The sequence below is a fragment of the Pteropus vampyrus genome, unplaced genomic scaffold (assembly GCF_000151845.1).
Source record: "Pteropus vampyrus isolate Shadow unplaced genomic scaffold, Pvam_2.0 Scaffold84, whole genome shotgun sequence".
In the NCBI taxonomy this organism is placed as follows: domain Eukaryota; kingdom Metazoa; phylum Chordata; class Mammalia; order Chiroptera; family Pteropodidae; genus Pteropus; species Pteropus vampyrus.
This window is the reverse complement of record NW_011888865.1, coordinates 2,189,825-2,209,006: the sequence shown is the minus strand read 5'-3', so window position 1 is coordinate 2,209,006 and position 19,182 is coordinate 2,189,825. Positions and strand designations below refer to the sequence as shown.

Genomic DNA, 19,182 nt, shown 5'->3' with positions numbered 1-19,182 from the left:
TAATAATAATTAAAAAATTAAAATAGGTGAAACAGAAATGCAAAACATCTGCTGGCTGCTTAGTGAGGGCATTCCTGGCACATGAGCTGGGGCGGGGTTGGAGCTGACCAAGCCCAGTATGAGCACCTCCCAGGGTCAAGGCTGGCACCTCCCTGCCTCGACTGGGAGACTGAGGCACTCCCCCACTGTTTCCTCTCCAGGGCCTCCCTCCCTCTATCCCTGCCAGTTGTTGGGCAACCCCCACCTCTCTCCACCAGGCAGAAAATGCAGCCTGTCTCCCCCTACCTCTCTGTGCCCCACCCACTTTGGCCCTGTCAGGGGAGTGGTAGCTCAGAGCTAGAGCAGCCAGGGCAGGACATTGGACTGCAGTCCCAGCCCCCAAGAACAGCTCATTTCATCCATCTCAGTCTGGGTACGATTTCACCCTGTGCTTCTCCTTCCTGCTTATCTGCTTACACTCCAGTTACATGTTAGGCCTTGGCCCTGCGGTTGGTCCCAGTCCCAGAAGAACGAAGTTTCCAGGGCACGTCTAGCATGGATATGTAATAAAATCTTCAGGACATTAAAGGAAGTTAGCTCACCGATGGGAAGTTAACTCCAGCCTGCGTTGTGGGGACACGCTGCTGAGGTCATGCAAACTAACCTTTCCACCTTACTGGATACGTCAACCATGGTGAAAGCTTGTACATAGTAAGGGCTCAGTAGATGCTTGCTGAGTTGAATGAACTCAGTTGATGGATATGATGAGTGTCTTCCGTGTACAAAGAACTGCGCCAGGAGTGGTGAGGTAGGGTCTCCACTAACACGTATGGTGCCTTTGTGCAAGTTATGAGGAATTAGAAAGAATGACAAAAAGCCACTCCCTCTTAACCAGTAAAATTAAGGTGCTCCTTCCTCTAGGCTGAAATGTGTGGGGTGGGTTCATGGGCTGGATTTCAGGTTCCAATTGCTCCTTTTGTCAGGGCACAGTTTACAAAACTGTACCCAGGGCCCTGCTGTGAGGAATGCAAAATGAGAAAAACACAGACCCTGACTACAAATTGTTCTTTTAAATTCAAAATAGAAACTTAGCTGCTAAATCTCCGCTGACTTCAACAAACATATTTTGAGAACCTTCTTAGTTCTGAGTGCTAATTACTAGAGGGATGAAGTCAGCAATTCTTTATGATTCTAGAGAAAGAGAAACTGAAGCTTAGGGCCACCCTGGAAAAAGAGGGACTCTAACAGCCCTCAAACAAAGAGAGATACCCAGAGCCTCTGGGGAAAGCATAAGTTACATGAGAAGCTCTGGGCCAGTACATCTAATCCAGTTGCATTCAACAGCCATTTTGTAAACATTTACTCTGTAAGAGTTCCCCGGTGGTTTGAGGGATAGAGAATGTGTGCAGGTCTGACCTCGAGAAGCTCGCAGTCTAATTAGAGAGACTGACCCAGAAGCAATTATAGTAGACTGTGTCTGCCAAAGAGAGGAGCCTGGGGGTGAGGAACATACAGGGTGACTGGCTGACCACCGGCCCTGCAGTACCCCAGAGTGGACGAGTGAATGCCTGGGAACGCCTCCTCCCCTCCACCTTTTATTTCTGTCTCACTTTGAAGAAACCCTGAGGTCAATTCCAGTAACCGTATGGAAGATTCAGCTCTGCCTTTGCAGTAAGACAGACCGAGTTCTGGTCTGGAATCGTCCATTTATCTGCCATATGTGCAGATAACCTCTCTGATCTTTGTTTTCCTGTTGTGAGGATTAACCATGATAAAGTCTGTACAAGGCTGAAGGGCACTTGAATGGACAGTGTCATCGCTGGAGGAGGAAGAGGTAGCTATAGTTCACACAGCAGTGCAGGGAAGAGACTACAGGGGCTTAAGGGCAGCTGTGGAAGGGGCCTCCTTACCTGGGAGTCACAGGCCACAAACGGGCAGCCAGCCAGTTTGGCCCCTACACATGTTTGATTTGGCCCTCAATGGTTTTTGAACATTTTGAATTTGTAGGTAACATTTTTAAATCAGGAGACTTCATTTAAAAAAACAAAACACATGGATTTCCAGCTTGTCTGAAAAAACCAGGAGCTCTGAATATTGGGCCTATAGTTTGGCGTGTTAACAAGTCAATTAGGGCTGATGGGGCTACTCCCAGCTTACCCCAGTCCCCCCTACCCTGTCTACCAACCTTTTACTGGAGGGTCCTTCCTTCTAATTCCCAGGGCTGCCCTTTCAACGGTTCGGAATGTTCCAGGCTGCAGTCTTTCTTGTTTACTGGTGTGTTTTCTCTAGTTATGTCAAGAAATAGAGATGAAGGTGGTTCTTACTTTGGTAGAGCATCTCTGCTTATTATATCCCTTTCGTGGTACTGACGCTGACATGGTACAGAGCTGATGCTGACTTCCCCTTTGTTATTTCTTTCAATTCTCATAGCCACTGTGATCAGAATGGAGTAAGGAGTGCTTCTAAAACCCTTGGGTGGGTCCTGAAAAATGGGGAAGGGTGAGCAAGCTGAGGTTAAGTGGCTTGGCTGCAGTCACCCACGAATAAGTGTTGATGCCACCCATAGTCCTGTTGCTAGCTACCTCTTCCCCAGCTGCTGAGCTGAGTTTTTCAAGGCACAGTTACCTTCGGACCCTGACGTTGTTGGCCACTTGGCTGGAGGAAGGGGGGCTTCAGCGGAGCTTCTGAATCAACTCAGAAGATAAAAGATGACTTTTGATGGTTTCCCAGCCAGAAAGCAGAGATGCGGACCGAGATGTAAGAGAAGGCTGCGAGAAAAGTGAGGCCACAGCCCAGGGCTGGGGGACATGAAGTTTTGTAGGCCCCCCTTGTTCAGGGAGGAAGGGGAGGGTCAGGCCCCCCAGAGCTGTCCAGCATAAATCACAAAGAGGAGTGAGAACTGCTTTTCTGACTCTTTCCCACAGCAGCCATCGCCTGAGCCGGGAGAAAAGCTCAGCAGAGAACAGCCTCCTCCCCAACAGTTTTCCCAAGCTCCTAAATCTCTCCCTCCTCCCAGTCCCAACAGCTTTGGGAAGGAGGTGCTGAGTGGCGGCTGGGCAATGAAGCCGAGGGAACATCCTCTGCCACTGGGCGCCAGCCACTTTATTGATTAAGCTTGGACCAGAAGCAAGTGCCAAGTGCCTGCCTGTCATGCACGGGACCCCCATCTGTTAAACCCCAGTCTTCTCAGTGTCAGAAGTTGAATTTCCTGGGAAACAGTTCGAGATGAAGAGTAGCATATTAGGAGCATATTAGGGAGTACTCGTGGGATCAAGACTTCTAGATGGGAAAGAGGCAGGATAGAGCAGAGGAGGAGACCAGGCTGAGTGACGTCTCAAGAAAAACTCAGCCCATGTGGAGGTTCTGGAGCTGGGATGGCCTTTCCAAGTTATCCTGAGTTGGGGCAAGGGAGCCAGGTCTTCAACCCCTGCATCCATCAGTCATTTGTTACAGTCTTTAGAAAAATGCAATGGAATAGGGAAAATCCAAGAGTACAGAGACCAGTCAGGAGACCACTGCAGTGGTTAAGTGAGAAGTGGTTGAGCTGATCCAAGGAGTAGTAGTGGGGATGAAGATCATGGAACAGATGAGAATAAATGTGGAGCAGGTCAGATCAGGAGAACTCAGTGACCGATTGGCTGTGGTTGACTAATGACAGAGAGGAGCCAAAGAAGACTGGACAGCTTTGAGCCTGCGAGATAGGAGTTAACAGAGGAAGGGAGGACAGCAGAAGTAAAAGGTTTAAAGGGAGTAAAGGGGAAAAGTGGATTCATTTGGTTAAGGACTTGGGGAATTTGGGAAGATTCCAATGGCCAAGTGTCGGTGTCCAGCAGACAGTTATCTCGTAAGCATCTGCTTAGAGATGACAGTAGAAGCCATTTGAATGGATGAAGATGTCTGGGTTAGAATGCTATTGAGCTTCACATGGCCAGACTTTCTTAAAAGCTGCATTTGCCAAGGTCTCCCCCTGATTTCCCTTTCATTCATTCATTTAACAGACAATTATTGTATGGTTTCTCTGTGGTAACGGTGAAGTAGAGAGAGATGAAACAATTAAAAATTCTAATATATAATCTCTGCCCCAGTCATAATCTTTATAATCATAAGAGAAGCACCATTTACTGATTACTTACTTTATACAAGGCACCTGGTTAAAATAAGACATGTTATTTCATCTTTACAACAAACCGATGAGTTAGGTATTATTATTATTCCCCTTTCATGGAAAATTAAAACTCGGAAAAGTTACCTGTTGACTCAAGATTACACATGGCAAATCATCAAGGCGCATAGATTCAAACACTAGTTATCAGACTCCAAATCCCTGCCATTAACCATTAGACTGTTTGGTGAGATAAAATGTGCATTTTAAAAGCTTTAAATAAGAACTCAGATGCTATCACTATTAAATGTTTAAGTAGCAGATGTGGGGCTTGGCAAACGTAGGTATTTAATAATTGTTTGTGGAAGGCAAGCAGGCAAACAGGAAGGGTGAGCAGGCAGGTGTGGAGTAGACACAAGTGCTAGAAGAAATCGCATTTGATTGCGATGGGCAGGATTTGCGCTGCTGAGAAGAGACCCTTCTAGGAGAGGGAAATATAGAGGCTGAGAGCTAAGAGATTATAGATGACTTCAGAGTGTCTGGCAGGAGTGAGGAGGCCCGTTTGGCTAGACTAGGCAATTTTGTGTGCTGATGAGTAGCAGGAAATAAGTTTCGAAAGATATGTTGGGTTCAAGTCATCAAAGAGTTAAGCATTTTGAACCCTATTTTATGGACAGTTAGAAGTCACGAAAGGTCTTTGAGCCTGGGGATGACATAACGAAAACGGGCTTCTGATACAATGACTCAAACACTGATTGGCAGGCGAGATGGAAAGAAAGATGAGAGTCTGGTTGTAAAGCTGTTGCAGTAACCCAACCGTTAGCTTGGTAGAATTAAGAGTGGATGACAGATGGAGGTGAGGCATTCCCTCGGAGGAGCTGGGATGCAGTAGAGTGCCCTTGGACATTGCCAGGCTGGAAGGGCCTCATTGCAGAGCCCCTTTACTATCTTAAAAGGCGCTAGAGTTGTAGGGTTCACACTGTAGAGTCGTGGTTGATTTCTTCTGCTTAACTCAGTGTCTCTCAGCAGAGAGAAATTCTAAGAAAATGGGAACCAAAATAAGGTTTGATTAGGACAGATGGTAGAGAAATGACCAGAGTTTGGGCTCCCAGGAGCAGCATGAGGGCATAGGCTTCACCAGGGAGAGCTGCCAGGAGGAGGTCAGAGGCAGGCTGCGGGAACGGTGGCACTGAAGCCGGGCAGAGTTTTGCCAAGAGCACGAGTGCTTTAACTCAGCCCAATGGGGTGGTCGAAGGAGCCCTGAGCCAGGAACCCAAAGCCTGGCTCCCAACCTGCCACATACACAAGCAGGTCATCTAATCTTTCTAAGATAACTGGTGTGGAAACATTAAGTCCAGTGCCTGGTGTATGGCAGAGACTTAAGTGTGTACAGAATGTGAAGGTCTGAGAGCTTCAGTTTGCTCACCTGTGAAACAGGGGTAACAGAGCCGCCTGCCCACCAGGGCCGTGGGATCAGGTGAGTTGTGGGTTGTGAGCACCCTCCATGGAGGCAGCAGACCAATCTAAGAGGGATTGGTGACCTTCGTGGGTCTATTACACTCTCTAGAGCTCCATTTGCAGAAGTGGAAGAGTGTTTTTAAGAATATTTACACTTATTTCTGCCAAAACGCAGCACAGCCTTTGTGTGCACTTGCCCCTGACAGAGATAGAGAAAAGAAGTGAGAAGATGCTGTGGACCCTTTGGGTACTCGATCATAAACTTTTCCAGGGCAAAGATGAGTCTTCACATCTTTATCCCTAGTGCCCAGCATTGTACCTTCATGGATCGAACTGACCCCTGTGTGCCCATTGGCACCATGCTTGGGGCCAATCAGGACATCCATAGCTCAGAGCTGGTCCTACGTCTGACCCAAAGCCAGGCTCCAATGGAAGGAATGGGTAGCCCCTTAAACCTAACTCACTTAGAGATGGAGGGAACCAGTAATGGTGAGCAGGATGGGGTAATCTATAAACGAGTTCACTGTCATCTTCAGGGGTTCTCCTTGGCCTGACATTCAGGCCCTTCACAGTCTGACTCCTGCTTGACTTTCTATCCTCTCTTTTCATGTGACCTACACCTCCACACACAGCCTATACACCCCCACCTCTATCCTGGATCTTAATTTCCTTTTGCATCAAATGCCTTTCTCCCCAGCCACACCCCTGATGGACAATCTCTACCTGTCACGTGTGTCCCCTCATGAAGCACTTACCCCACAGGAGGTAACTCTCCCTTCTCTCAAGCTCTGCTGCCCTGTCCTGTTCTGCTGCACTCACACTTTCCTCCCAGAGTTATAATTTAAATGTACATATTCCATCTCCATTTTGCCCCTTTGTTCTTTAAGGGCTGGGCCCATGCCTACTAGTTTTTACAGATGAGCAAACTGAAGCTCCTTCCCCTAGGATCTGGCACAGTGTCTTATGCAAAATAGATACTTCGTAAATATGTGTTAAATGAGTGAGTAAATGAATATCCATCATAATCATATAATCATTTCTGTCATCGCCATCAGCTTCATCAGCACCTGTTAATTCACAGTAAGTAAGCCTTCAACTAGCACTGTCTCCTACCTACTGTGCCCTCAGCGATTATTTGCCAAAACACAAAGGTAATTCCAGTACAACTTGAGAACCCTCTTGGTTTCACGTGAAATAGCGACCCCAGCATGTCACAAGGAGCTCTGTCCTTTGCACATAGGATTTATTATACTCCAGGAGCAGGACCAAGAGCACTTACATTTGTCTATACACCCTGGGGTTATAGCAGCAGCATGAACACTAGTTTTTCATTATCTCTTTTCATTATGTCCTTCCCTCCCTGGCCCCCTAAATCTCCCTCTGCTTGGTTTTTTGAAGAAGAGTGACTACATGTGTTTTCCCTCCAGCTGTTTCTGCAGCCCCAAGCCAAAACCTCTGAATGCAAGGCAGGTGTCTTTCTGTCATCTTACTTCTGTGGGGTTTCTCACCAGCCTGCCAGAAAGAGGAGTGGGTTGGGAGAAAGACCCGCCACCTGCAGTTGAATGAATCCTTTGGCCTTAACCCAGACAAGCTATTCCGTCTACAGCAGAGGCAGTGGCTTCTAGGTGTCAGACCTGACATACTAGGGCTGTTAAAAGGAGCACTGTGTCACAGGAGGTGCTGTTCCTGATTGATGGCCTCCTGCTTTGCTTTCTTTCAGGCCGTGGTGGTGACTGATGGGGAGCGCATCCTGGGCTTGGGAGACCTGGGCTGCTATGGCATGGGCATCCCCGTGGGCAAGCTGGCCCTGTACACGGCGTGTGGAGGGGTTAATCCGCAGCAGTGCCTCCCCGTCTTGCTGGACGTGGGCACCAACAATGAGGTAACGCACTGCCTGAGCCGGGAGCTCTGGGGCTAGAAGGTGGCAGCTGGGGGTGGAGGGGGGGGAGGGGGGAGGAGCATCTTTGGTGCAGTTATGTCTGCAAAGGCCAGTTTCTTTGCTGGGCCCCTTCACCAGGGCACTTTCCCTACATAGCTGTAGAGTGGAGGCCCTTCCCCCTCCACACATACCCTCCCAGCCCCATTCTCTTCCCCCAGCCACTGCTGGGTCTTCTTCCCTCTCTCTCTCTCCTGAGGCCTTCCATGATGAGCTCTTTGCTTCCTTGCTCCATTAATGCAAGCAGCTTCCATTGCCTTCAGGGCTTCTCTCTGACTCATTAGTGAAGAAGGCCACTGAGTGAGGAGGGAGTGGCTGCTGGGCTGGGTTTTTGGTTTTAGTTTTAGTTTTGGGGTTTTTTTTGAGCACTTTAGAGGCAAGCCACCTCAGTAAAAGGACTCAAACTGAAGCACCGGGGTTGAGGACTAAAATGTCTGATCAGGCAGATCAGTGTCCTGCAGATTCAGGGAGGGAGACTGACCCAGTGTGTGAGTGAGATCAGGTGCAGGATTCCAGGTGGTTTAGGATTTAAGGAGCTCAATCCCCAGCCAAGAGTTCGTCTGCTCTGGGTACCACCACCCTGGGGCACGGGGTTTGTGCATGTCTATGGTCTCAGCTCTGTGTCTGGGTGTCAGAGAACATGAAAAAATATCCAAGTATTTCTTCTTAATGACATTGATCTCTGAGTTTAAAATGAGTGCATGTTTATTTTTTAAAAATTGAAACAATCCAGAGAAATATTAAAATAAAATATCACTCACAACCAATACTAATCATTGTTTACATTTTGCTCTATTTTCTCCCAACTTTTCCCCCCAAAGCATTTATAAAAACAAAATTGTGTTCATATTGCATGTACAGTTTTGTTTCTTGCTTTCCAAAATGTAATGTATGTTATCGGTTTTGTATCTTCCTTTTTAAAATGCGTCTCTGAAGTCATTAGCCGTTTTCCTAATGACTTAGCTGGAATGTCATTTTAATAGCTGCCCAATATATCATAATTTACATAAGAAACACTCTACTGTTGGACAATTAGGTTTTGCTAGTCTTCTTGCCAGTATAATTGTGCTCTCATACCTATTTTTGCAGATCAGTCTGTGTCCATCTCTGATTGTTTCCTAAGGATAAATTCCTAGAAACAGAAATATTGAGGCAAGGGGAATGGTTATTTTTTAGATTCTTGATTCATATTGTCAAAAAAGGTTATACTTCTTTGCATTCTGTGGAGATCTCTCTCAGGAAAAGTCACCATGGCTCCTTGCGTGGCCTCCTCCTCCCTGGACGCCACGTGTCCACATTTCTGCAGGATGAGCACTGCAGCTCAGTGCAGAATGGTGCTTATTCAGGCTTCATCCACACCCTCAATCAAGTGAGGGGACAGGGGGCACACCTTGCTTCAGAGCTAGGAAATCATGGGGGCGGGAGTGGGATGAGGTAGAACAAGGGGAGAAGGAGAAAGACTAGAGTGGGGAGCAAGGACACCGGACCCAGTACTCCTGACGGCCAGGGGTGTCCCTGCTCTGATCTGGACTTGATCCCCTTCTGGTACAGGGAGAAGTGAGGGACAGGACCAGAAGTTTTCTGCTTATTCTTCCAGCCCTAAATCTCTTCTCCATGTGTCCCTCCCCACCGGCCTAGGAAACGGGAGGCTGGATGGTGGCACAAGTCTTAGAGTTGCTCGTCAAGGCCAGTCTTCAAGGTTGTGTCTCCACACTGTGGTTCCCTCCCCACAGCCAGATGCCTGGGTTTTGCTGAAATTGTCCCCTAGCCACAAAGAACATGTACGGAACCATGCATGCGTGCAGCAAACTTTGTTTTAGTTATTCTTCCCATGCGACACCTCCTGGGGCGTTCCAATGGAATTTAACTGAGACCTTCATTCTCTGTCTCCTAAAAGCTGGCTCTAGGCCAGAAATGGAACAGCTTGAGCTTGATTCTGAGGCCATCGTATCCACTGGAACAGTGTTGGTTACTTCTAGCAGGTGCGTTAAGATCCTTTATTGAAGATCCAGTACCCAGCAATGGTGTGCTCAAGTTTAGAGCTAGTCCCAATTTTTAACAAACACACCAGGAAAGATGGCAGGAAACCACGAGTAATCATGGCCAAGCCCTTTACACAGACTACCCCATTCAAGCCTGACAAACCTGTGAGTGGAGCATCGGGCATTACCCTCCTTCTACAGTTGAGGAAACGGAGGCCCTGAGAGCTTAGTCCACATCCGTGCTCCTCTCCCCCACCACAGCATACCACCAGCCTGGATTCTGTTGCCTTATTAACTAAAGGCCATTTCGTTATTTTTAGAATTTTTATTACTAAAGTGACTTTTAAAACATTATTCAAAATCTTGAAAGAAAAAGTAAGTGGCATTTCTCCCATGATGCTACATTTGTGTTCCCATTTAATATTTGTCTGTGTGTATAGATGTAGTTATTACCTAGTTGTAATCATAATGTGCCCATAATTTGTTCTAATTTTTTCAGTGAAGATGATTTTGTGAACACTTTCTCTTTACTTATTTAACAAAAGTTAAATTTATTTTTTGACATTTAAATTTATTTATCTATTACATTTATTTATTGAGTGTTTTGTAGGTGTCAGGCACTCTGCTAGCATGAGGGAGATAAATGAGAGCCAGGCTGTAGGTGGAATATTCTAGTTGTCAGTGTTTCAACACTGTCACCTAATTGATCATTTTAATGGCTAATGTATTGCAGCTACTCAAAGTGTCTGCTTCTCCCCCTGGGACTTGAGGCCTTGAATCACCTCTCCTTCCTAGGCGTGGAAGGGAGAGAGCTTCCCCTGTCAGGAAGGACCGGAGTATTCCCCAGGTGAGAGGAGGGAGCAACACTTGGGGGTGAGAGACAGCAGTTCTCACCCAGTCCAGTTAGACCAGTACCAGCACCTGCAATGTGCCAGGCATAGTTCTAGTGCTCTTATGTATTTTAATCTCATTTAATTCCCACAACAGCTATAGGAGATACTGTTCTCCCCATTTTACAGATGGAGAACTTAGACTGAAACATGTTAACTACTTACCTCAGGTCTCAAACTCTAAGGGTCAGAGCTGGGATTTGAAGCCAGGTATATCTGGCTGCCCAACTGCCTTGTCTATGAGGCACATTGCTCCAAGAAGTTGGGTATTTGTGTTATAGACTAGGTAATGAAGACTGGAAAGTAGGTGTTTCACATAGTCGGGGGCCATGGACACTCAGAATCAAGTGAGGGTGTACTAATGCTATTTCCACGGGTTCCCCTCCCCAAAGAAAGGTAAACTCCAGCCAGACCCTCTTCCAGAAACTCAGAACACAAAAATCCAAAGTTACAAAGTGGCCAACATCGGGAAGAGGATGATTTATCTCTTTTCAAATGGAGTCACTGTGTGATCTTGCTACACTACATTTTTAAAAAAAAAAATGGATCAATTTGCAAGATATTTCCCTCCAGAAGTCTTGGGGCACATTTCTCTCCCAGAGTGAGCCAGAGAACAATAGGAGTGAGAGGCTCAGCCCCTCAACTTCCATCTCACTTGTCAGTGCAGGGAGGGTGATGTTGTGACGGGTTTTAGTGTCAGAACAACTAGACCATCTGCGAGACTGTCTCTGTAAAAACTCCTGAGGCAAAAGAGTCAGAGAAAACACTCTCCGAGCTTCCTGTTAAAGGAAGACATCTGCTGTCTACAACCCTGAAACTCTGAGTCACTTTTACCTGCTGACACCAAAGAGGTTTGGAAAAATAAATCTGTGAGGCAGTGAGCCCATGAAGAAGGGACATTCCACGATTAAGTTCCAAAGGGGCAGGGGAGGGAGCCCCTCCCAGTTAAGCAGCACACCTGCTCCCAGCCCTCCATCACGGCTGTGTGTGGATTGGCTTGTGCGTTTTGTTTCATCTGCACACAGCAGACAGAGGAACAGACTGTCCGTGTTAAAAAGAGACTGAAAATACCAGTTCAACCCACTCATTTCGTACAGGAAAAGGGGCTCCAGAGCAGAAATGGTTTCCCCCAGCTTTGAGTTCAAGACCGGTGCTCGTCCCACTCCATGCTAAGGGCTCTGCAGGGCAACCTGGAGTGCTTGCCTTTAAAATGGCTAGCCTCTCCTAGCAGAAGTCTTGAGGCTTAATGGATTCACCTCCCAACGAGATGCTGTGTAAGTCTCTGAGGAATTGACCAATGCGGGGATGCAGGAACGTCATGTCAGCTTACGAGGGAGATAGACATAGGGACAGATTATCAACAGAGCCTGGTAAATGGTGCCTTGGGATGTTGCTGGATTGCCAGGGAAGCAAGGGATCACCAACCTAGTTGGGTGTCAAAGAGTTTCTTCATCTCTTGAAATCGTCCTTATTCCAGCTAACAAATAGCATTCACCATGTGGTGCCATCAGAGGCTCTCGCTCTGTGCACATGTGATCAATACGGGTGCCCTTCCTAGGATCTGTGTAGCTTACCCTTGGGCTCAACTAAACTTCCAAAGAAATGTGTGGTAGGCATAACTACCACCCTGAGGGGGACAGTGCACTGTGTCCCCAGCGTGGACCCAATGCCAAGGCCTCACCAGACCCCCGGATGCTGTCTGAGTAACATCTTTTTGTGTCCGTTGCTACGCAAGATAAATATTTTCCCAAACCAGGAGGTTCATCTCTCTTCCAGCTTAAATCCAGTGTTCAGTGATATGGCAAGTGGAGAGGAGGAAACCATTTCATTTTCCATGACATTTCGTCTCCAAGAAAAGCCCTAGGAAATCAGAGCCGAGCACACAGCATAGAGGGCATATTCAACTCCCACGGCAGAGGAGAAACTTTGGCTCATCTGCTTTGGGCAAAGGCCTTGATCTGAAGTCATAGTTATAGACTTACTTGGTTCCAAAGGGAACCTATAACTCTCTGAGGGAAAACAGCGGGCTCGGAGGTGAGTAAGTGGGTCCCACCTGGGAAGACCCCTGGTCCAGAAGCCGTTGTTTCCTCCTTGTCGCTTCCACCAAATTTGCTTTGTGACCTTGGGCAGCTGGTTTAATCTTCCTGGGCCTCAAAAAACTCATTTGGAGAAAGCTGAACCAAGTGATTTCGAAGACATCCATAGCTCTTAATTCGACATCTCCTTAACCCAATCCTAGAATTCATGCAACTCACATCATAATGCCTTTTAAGGGCCTGCCTTGTGCCAACACTGTAAACATCACTGGAGAGACACTGATGAATAGGGATCTGTTTCTCAAAGACCTTGCATTATTCAGTGGAGATCATTATTATCCCCATTTGACAGAGAAGAAAAATGAAGTGGAGAAGTTAAATACTTTGCCCAAAGTCACAGAGCTAGTTAAGTGGCAGAGCCTAAATTCAAACTCAGATCCCCTTCTGATTCTAAAGCCAGGCCATACTGAGGGTGCTTATGGGGAGCATCCTGACCAGGGCCTCCAGGCCCCAGCAAGGCCTTCTTCTCTACAGTTCACTGCCAGCTTCAAGATTCCTTCTGCCTCTCTTGATAGGGTTACCAGATTTAGCAAAGGAAAAATGTAGGACACCAGTTAAATCTAAATTCCAGATAAATAGCTAATCATTTTTTTAGCATAAGTATATTCTACGCAATACTTGGGATATATTTATACTAAAAAAAATATTACCGCCTATCTGAAATTCAAATTTAACTGGGCATCCTTTATTTTATTTGGCAATACTACCTGCTGAAAACTTCCCTTCTTAACCAGTATCTGAGGATAGAGAGAGGAGGGCTGCAAGGAGAGGGTCCAGGCCAATTAACAGTCCCACGCCTTGCTGGCAGTCAATCTTATGGCTGAATCGCTCTGGAGGTCACAGGGCAGAATGTGGACTTCTTGCTCCATGCCCTGCCAAGGTAGCCCTCTGCTGTTTCAGAGAAGCTATTTTCCCTTCTGCCAAAGGAGATCCAGCTGGCTGGAGATGTGACACGACTTTCCCCCAGACTCCATGCTGGCTGTCACTGCTCCCCAGCCTGGTTGGTAGGATGATAACTGGGGCCTTCACAGCCACTACCGAACTTTTCCGGGAAGACCAAGCAGAGGGTGAGGAGCCTCAGGTCTACTAGTCACCACGGCATCAAATGATAGGGCAGAAAGGGCACTATCAAAAGATGCAGTCAAAGCAAGGCTCGATTTCAGTTTAGCTACTTTCTGGCTGTGTGAGCTTGAGCAATTTATTTAAACCCTTGAACTCCACCTTCCTCATCTGTAACTGAGGATGAGACTATGTAAGACAGAAGGGTCAAATTAACTTTGATTCAGAAGGAGCGAATTACTTGAGAGTTCTATACAAATATAAGAAGCTCTTTCTTAGTGTTAGCTCCATATAGAAACTTTCTTTCCTATTTTTTGTGTGCTTAGTTTTGAGTATTTCAGGCACAAAACTTCATATGCTAAGAGTGAATACAAGGACTTTTTTTTTAAAGCTTTATATAATCACCCTTATACTTCAATTGTACCTCATTATGGTTGACTTTTCATCTTACATGCAGATCTACTGAGGAATTTTTGGAAAATCCTAAAATTCTTCAATATCACTGGAGAATTTGATGTGCCCCAGAAACCACATATGCAGCACTGAGAAATTTACTCTTTGTTGCCTGATGCACCCACCAATCAAGTCTATGATTCGGCAACATTACAAATTATAACATACTACAGACCTTTTAATCTCTATAAGAACTAAAAAAGTGAATATTTTCTGCAGACGCCAAGAATTAAACTATTTTTACCATTCCTGTGTAAGCCCTTCCAGGCTTGTGTGTGTTTCAGATAGTTGAAATTATGATATCTCTGCAATTTCGTGTACTGCTTTTTTTTACTTTAAATAATCTCATCCACATTTGTCCAGGTGGCTGCGTAGTCTTAAAAAACTACCAATTTTAATGATTAGCTGTCCATTGAGTCATTATACCATCATTTACTTTATTGTTTCTCCTTGGCTGGATGTTTGCTGCCTCTACCTGGTTTTTAGATGGCCATTTGAGGGTGGCACATGGAAGGGTAGGCACCATATGTGACTCACTCTCATACGTGCGCGCGCGCGCGCGCGCGCACACACACACACACACACACACACACACACACACACAACTGTGACAGAGCAGAATCCTAAACAATCTCAAGGATGTATATCAGGGGTGAGAGGTCGAGAAAAGAAGGTTAGGACCCACCTCTTTTTAATGTAGATCTGTGGTGCCTTGGAGAAAGGGCTAAACCCACCTTGGATTATGTGGACCTTGAACTTGGGGTGAGAGTCTAGGAAGGCAGATATTTCCTATTCTTTTCTGCCCCCTACACCTTTGCCCAACCACCTCCTACAGTGCTGTCAAGACAACATGGACCTAGAGCAGTGTCTTTCACAAAAAATAAGTCAATTCTGGTTGATGTACAAAAGAGCCACCTGAGCAGTGTGACTCAGTGGTTAAGCTCATAGAGTCTGGAGCCAGGCAGCCTGAGTTTGAATACTGGCTCTTCCACTTACTAACCCAGGGTCTGGGCAGGTTGTTTCACCTTTCTGTGCCTTGTTGTCCCATTTTTGTAAAATGGGGGAACATAATGAGACCTGCCTCTTTGTCCACTCAGGTCCTCCAGGAAACAGAGGTCTGAGAGGTGGACTGGGGAAAACTCCTGTGAAGAATAAAGGGAGGGAGCAGGAGTAATTGGCAGGTGGGTGGGGCCTTCAGACGATGATGCAGGTCTGACACCTGCGAAAGGAGAGGAGGAAGGAGGGAGACGTAAGAAGCTCTCTGTCTGCAGTGCAGCCCTGGGAAAGTCTCAGGTCAATGGGAGTCCCGGGGCAAAGATTGCCTGAGAGGAGCCTTGGCTGGGCAGAACTGGCCTGTCCTAGCACCCGCATGCTCAGTCATGGGCTGGTAGCAGCCCAGGGAGAGTGTGGCAGCTGAAGGCTGTCCACCAACTACTCTCCCTCAGCAGGTTCTGAGCTGCACATCTCCATTGCCATACCTCGTAAGGAGTGGAGAAGTTAAATACTTTGCCCAAAGTCACAGAGCTAGTTAAGTGGCAGAGCCTAAATTCAAACTCAGATCCCCTTCTGATTCTAAAGCCAGGCCATACTGAGGGTGCTTATGGGGAGCATCCTGACCAGGGCCTCCAGGCCCCAGCAAGGCCTTCTTCTCTACAGTTCACTGCCAGCTTCAAGATTCCTTCTGCCTCTCTTGATAGGGTTACCAGATTTAGCAAAGGGAAAATGTAGGACACCAGTTAAATCTAAATTCCAGATAAATAGCTAATCATTTTTTTAGCATAAGTATATTCTACGCAATACTTGGGATATATTTATACTAAAAAAAATATTACCGCCTATCTGAAATTCAAATTTAACTGGGCATCCTTTATTTTATTTGGCAATACTACCTGCTGAAAACTTCCCTTCTTAACCAGTATCTGAGGATAGAGAGAGGAGGGCTGCAAGGAGAGGGTCCAGGCCAATTAACAGTCCCACGCCTTGCTGGCAGTCAATCTTATGGCTGAATCGCTCTGGAGGTCACAGGGCAGAATGTGGACTTCTTGCTCCATGCCCTGCCAAGGTAGCCCTCTTGTTTCAGAGAAGCTATTTTCCCTTCTGCCAAAGGAGATCCAGCTGGCTGGAGATGTGACACGACTTTCCCCCAGACTCCATGCTGGCTGTCACTGCTCCCCAGCCTGGTTGGTAGGATGATAACTGGGGCCTTCACAGCCACTACCGAACTTTTCCGGGAAGACCAAGCAGAGGGTGAGGAGCCTCAGGTCTACTAGTCACCACGGCATCAAATGATAGGGCAGAAAGGGCACTATCAAAAGATGCAGTCAAAGCAAGGCTCAATTTCAGTTTAGCTACTTTCTGGCTGTGTGAGCTTGAGCAATTTATTTAAACCCTTGAACTCCACCTTCCTCATCTGTAACTGAGGATGAGACTATGTAAGACAGAAGGGTCAAATTAACTTTGATTCAGAAGGAGCGAATTACTTGAGAGTTCTATACAAATATAAGAAGCCCTTTCTTAGTGTTAGCTCCATATAGAAACTTTCTTTCCTATTTTTTGTGTGCTTAGTTTTGAGTATTTCAGGCACAAAACTTCGTATTCTAAGAGTGAATACAAGGACTTTTTTTTAAAGCTTTATATAATCACCCTTATACCTCAATTGTACCTCATTATGGTTGACTTTTCATCTTACATGCAGATCTACTGAGGAATTTTTGGAAAATCCTAAAATTCTTCAATATCACTGGAGAATTTGATGTGCCCCAGAAACCACATATGCAGCACTGAGAAATTTACTCTTTGTTGCCTGATGCACCCACCAATCAAGTCTATGATTCGGCAACATTACAAATTATAACATACTACAGACCTTTTAATCTCTATAAGAACTAAAAAAGTGAATATTTTCTGCAGACGCCAAGAATTAAACTATTTTTACCATTCCTGTGTAAGCCCTTCCAGGCTTGTGTGTGTTTCAGATAGTTGAAATTATGATATCTCTGCAATTTCGTGTACTGCTTTTTTTTACTTTAAATAATCTCATCCACATTTGTCCAGGTGGCTGCGTAGTCTTAAAAAACTACCAATTTTAATGATTAGCTGTCCATTGAGTCATTATACCATCATTTACTTTATTGTTTCTCCTTGGCTGGATGTTTGCTGCCTCTACCTGGTTTTTAGATGGCCATTTGAGGGTGGCACATGGAAGGGTAGGCACCATATGTGACTCACTCTCATACGTGCGCGCGCGCGCGCGCGCGCACACACACACACACACACACACACACACACACACACAACTGTGACAGAGCAGAATCCTAAACAATCTCAAGGATGTATATCAGGGGTGAGAGGTCGAGAAAAGAAGGTTAGGACCCACCTCTTTTTAATGTAGATCTGTGGTGCCTTGGAGAAAGGGCTAAACCCACCTTGGATTATGTGGACCTTGAACTTGGGGTGAGAGTCTAGGAAGGCAGATATTTCCTATTCTTTTCTGCCCCCTACACCTTTGCCCAACCACCTCCTACAGTGCTGTCAAGACAACATGGACCTAGAGCAGTGTCTTTCACAAAAAATAAGTCAATTCTGGTTGATGTACAAAAGAGCCACCTGAGCAGTGTGACTCAGTGGTTAAGCTCATAGAGTCTGGAGCCAGGCAGCCTAAGTTTGAATACTGGCTCTTCCACTTACTAACCCAGGGTCTGGGCAGGTTGTTTCACCTTTCTGTGCCTTGTTGTCCCATTTTTGTAAAATGGGGGAACATAATGAGACCTGCCTCTTTGTCCACTCAGGTCCTCCAGGAAACAGAGGTCTGAGAGGTGGACTGGGGAAAACTCCTGTGAAGAATAAAGGGAGGGAGCAGGAGTAATTGGCAGGTGGGTGGGGCCTTCAGACGATGATGCAGGTCTGACACCTGCGAAAGGAGAGGAGGAAGGAGGGAGACAGTAAGAAGCTCTCTGTCTGCAGTGCAGCCCTGGGAAAGTCTCAAGTCAATGGGAGTCCCGGGGCAAAGATTGCCTGAGAGGAGCCTTGGCTGGGCAGAACTGGCCTGTCCTAGCACCCGCATGCTCAGTCATGGGCTGGTAGCAGCCCAGGGAGAGTGTGGCAGCTGAAGGCTGTCCACCAACTACCCTCCCTCAGCAGGTTCTGAGCTGCACATCTCCATTGCCATACCTCGTAAGGGAGATTCGGGTACTTAGAATATTTATTGCTATGTGGCACATAGGAAGCCCTATGAAAGTCAAAACCTCTGCCTTTTTAGTGTGTGTTGTAATTCACAAAGCTCTTTCACATGTACCATTTCCTGTATTCATTGCAATCATCCTGTGCAGTTGGTATTTTGTCCCCGTTTGACAGATGAGCAGGCTCCAAGAGGTCACGTGGTTTGCCTGAGGCCACACAGCTAGTCAGTGGAGGTGAGACTTGACTCTAAGCCCCTTGAGGGCACCGCCAGGGTTTCCTTATCTCTGAATCCTGCAGTGGCGGTTCAGATGAAGATGAAGATAACACTAAACCTTGTCTTTAAGGAGCTGGTATTTTTGTGAGATAGACACAAAAATAGATAATTCCTGGAGTCTCTAACACAGGGAAATTACTTCCTGTTTCCTAAACACACAAGGTACTTTTTCCTCTTTCTACCTCTAGCCCCAAGCCTTTCTTTGTGCTGTCTGGAGGGCCCAGTTCACCTATCAAAATCTGTACATCTTTTAACGCCTAACCATTTCCTTCATGATACAACCCCCACCATCTCTCAATGGTAATTACTTCTCTCCTCTGGGCTGCCATGCGCCACACTTTGTTCTAAAGCAAGGTCACTGCCCTGTAGTAGAGTTTGTTGGTTTACTCATCAGCCACCTGCAACAGACTGTGAGCACCTTGAAGGCAACAGCCACATTCCACTCCTCTACAAATCCCCTGTGAGGCCAGATGTCAGCAGTAACAGAGAAAAAATGAACATGTCATGCAGAAATGAGTCACCTGATTCAGTATAGAGGGGGAGGCGTAGGAGAGGTGGGAAGTTAGCCAGTGGGAGCGGTCATCAGACTAATGCAAACACAGAAGATGACCAAATAGCGTGTGAATGCTGTGACAAAGAGCTACAAGAGGCGGGGGGCTGGGGGGGTCACCTAACACAGGCTGGCATTAAGGTGGGCGTTTTTCTTAAACTGAAATTTCTGCTTGTATCATTCTTACCCTTGTATCCCCACAGCCTAGCATAGTACCAGATACA

General features: G+C 46.4%; 1 protein-coding gene across 1 annotated transcript in view; it reads left to right on the top strand.

Annotated features, from left to right (window-relative positions):
* ME3 (malic enzyme 3) overlaps positions 1-19,182 on the top strand; it is a 193,591-nt gene that overhangs the window by 126,103 nt on the left and 48,306 nt on the right. The window contains exon 5 of the mRNA XM_023532493.1: positions 7,260-7,421. Within this exon, the coding sequence (XP_023388261.1) occupies positions 7,260-7,421 (162 nt within the window). The remainder of the gene's footprint in view (positions 1-7,259; positions 7,422-19,182) is intronic.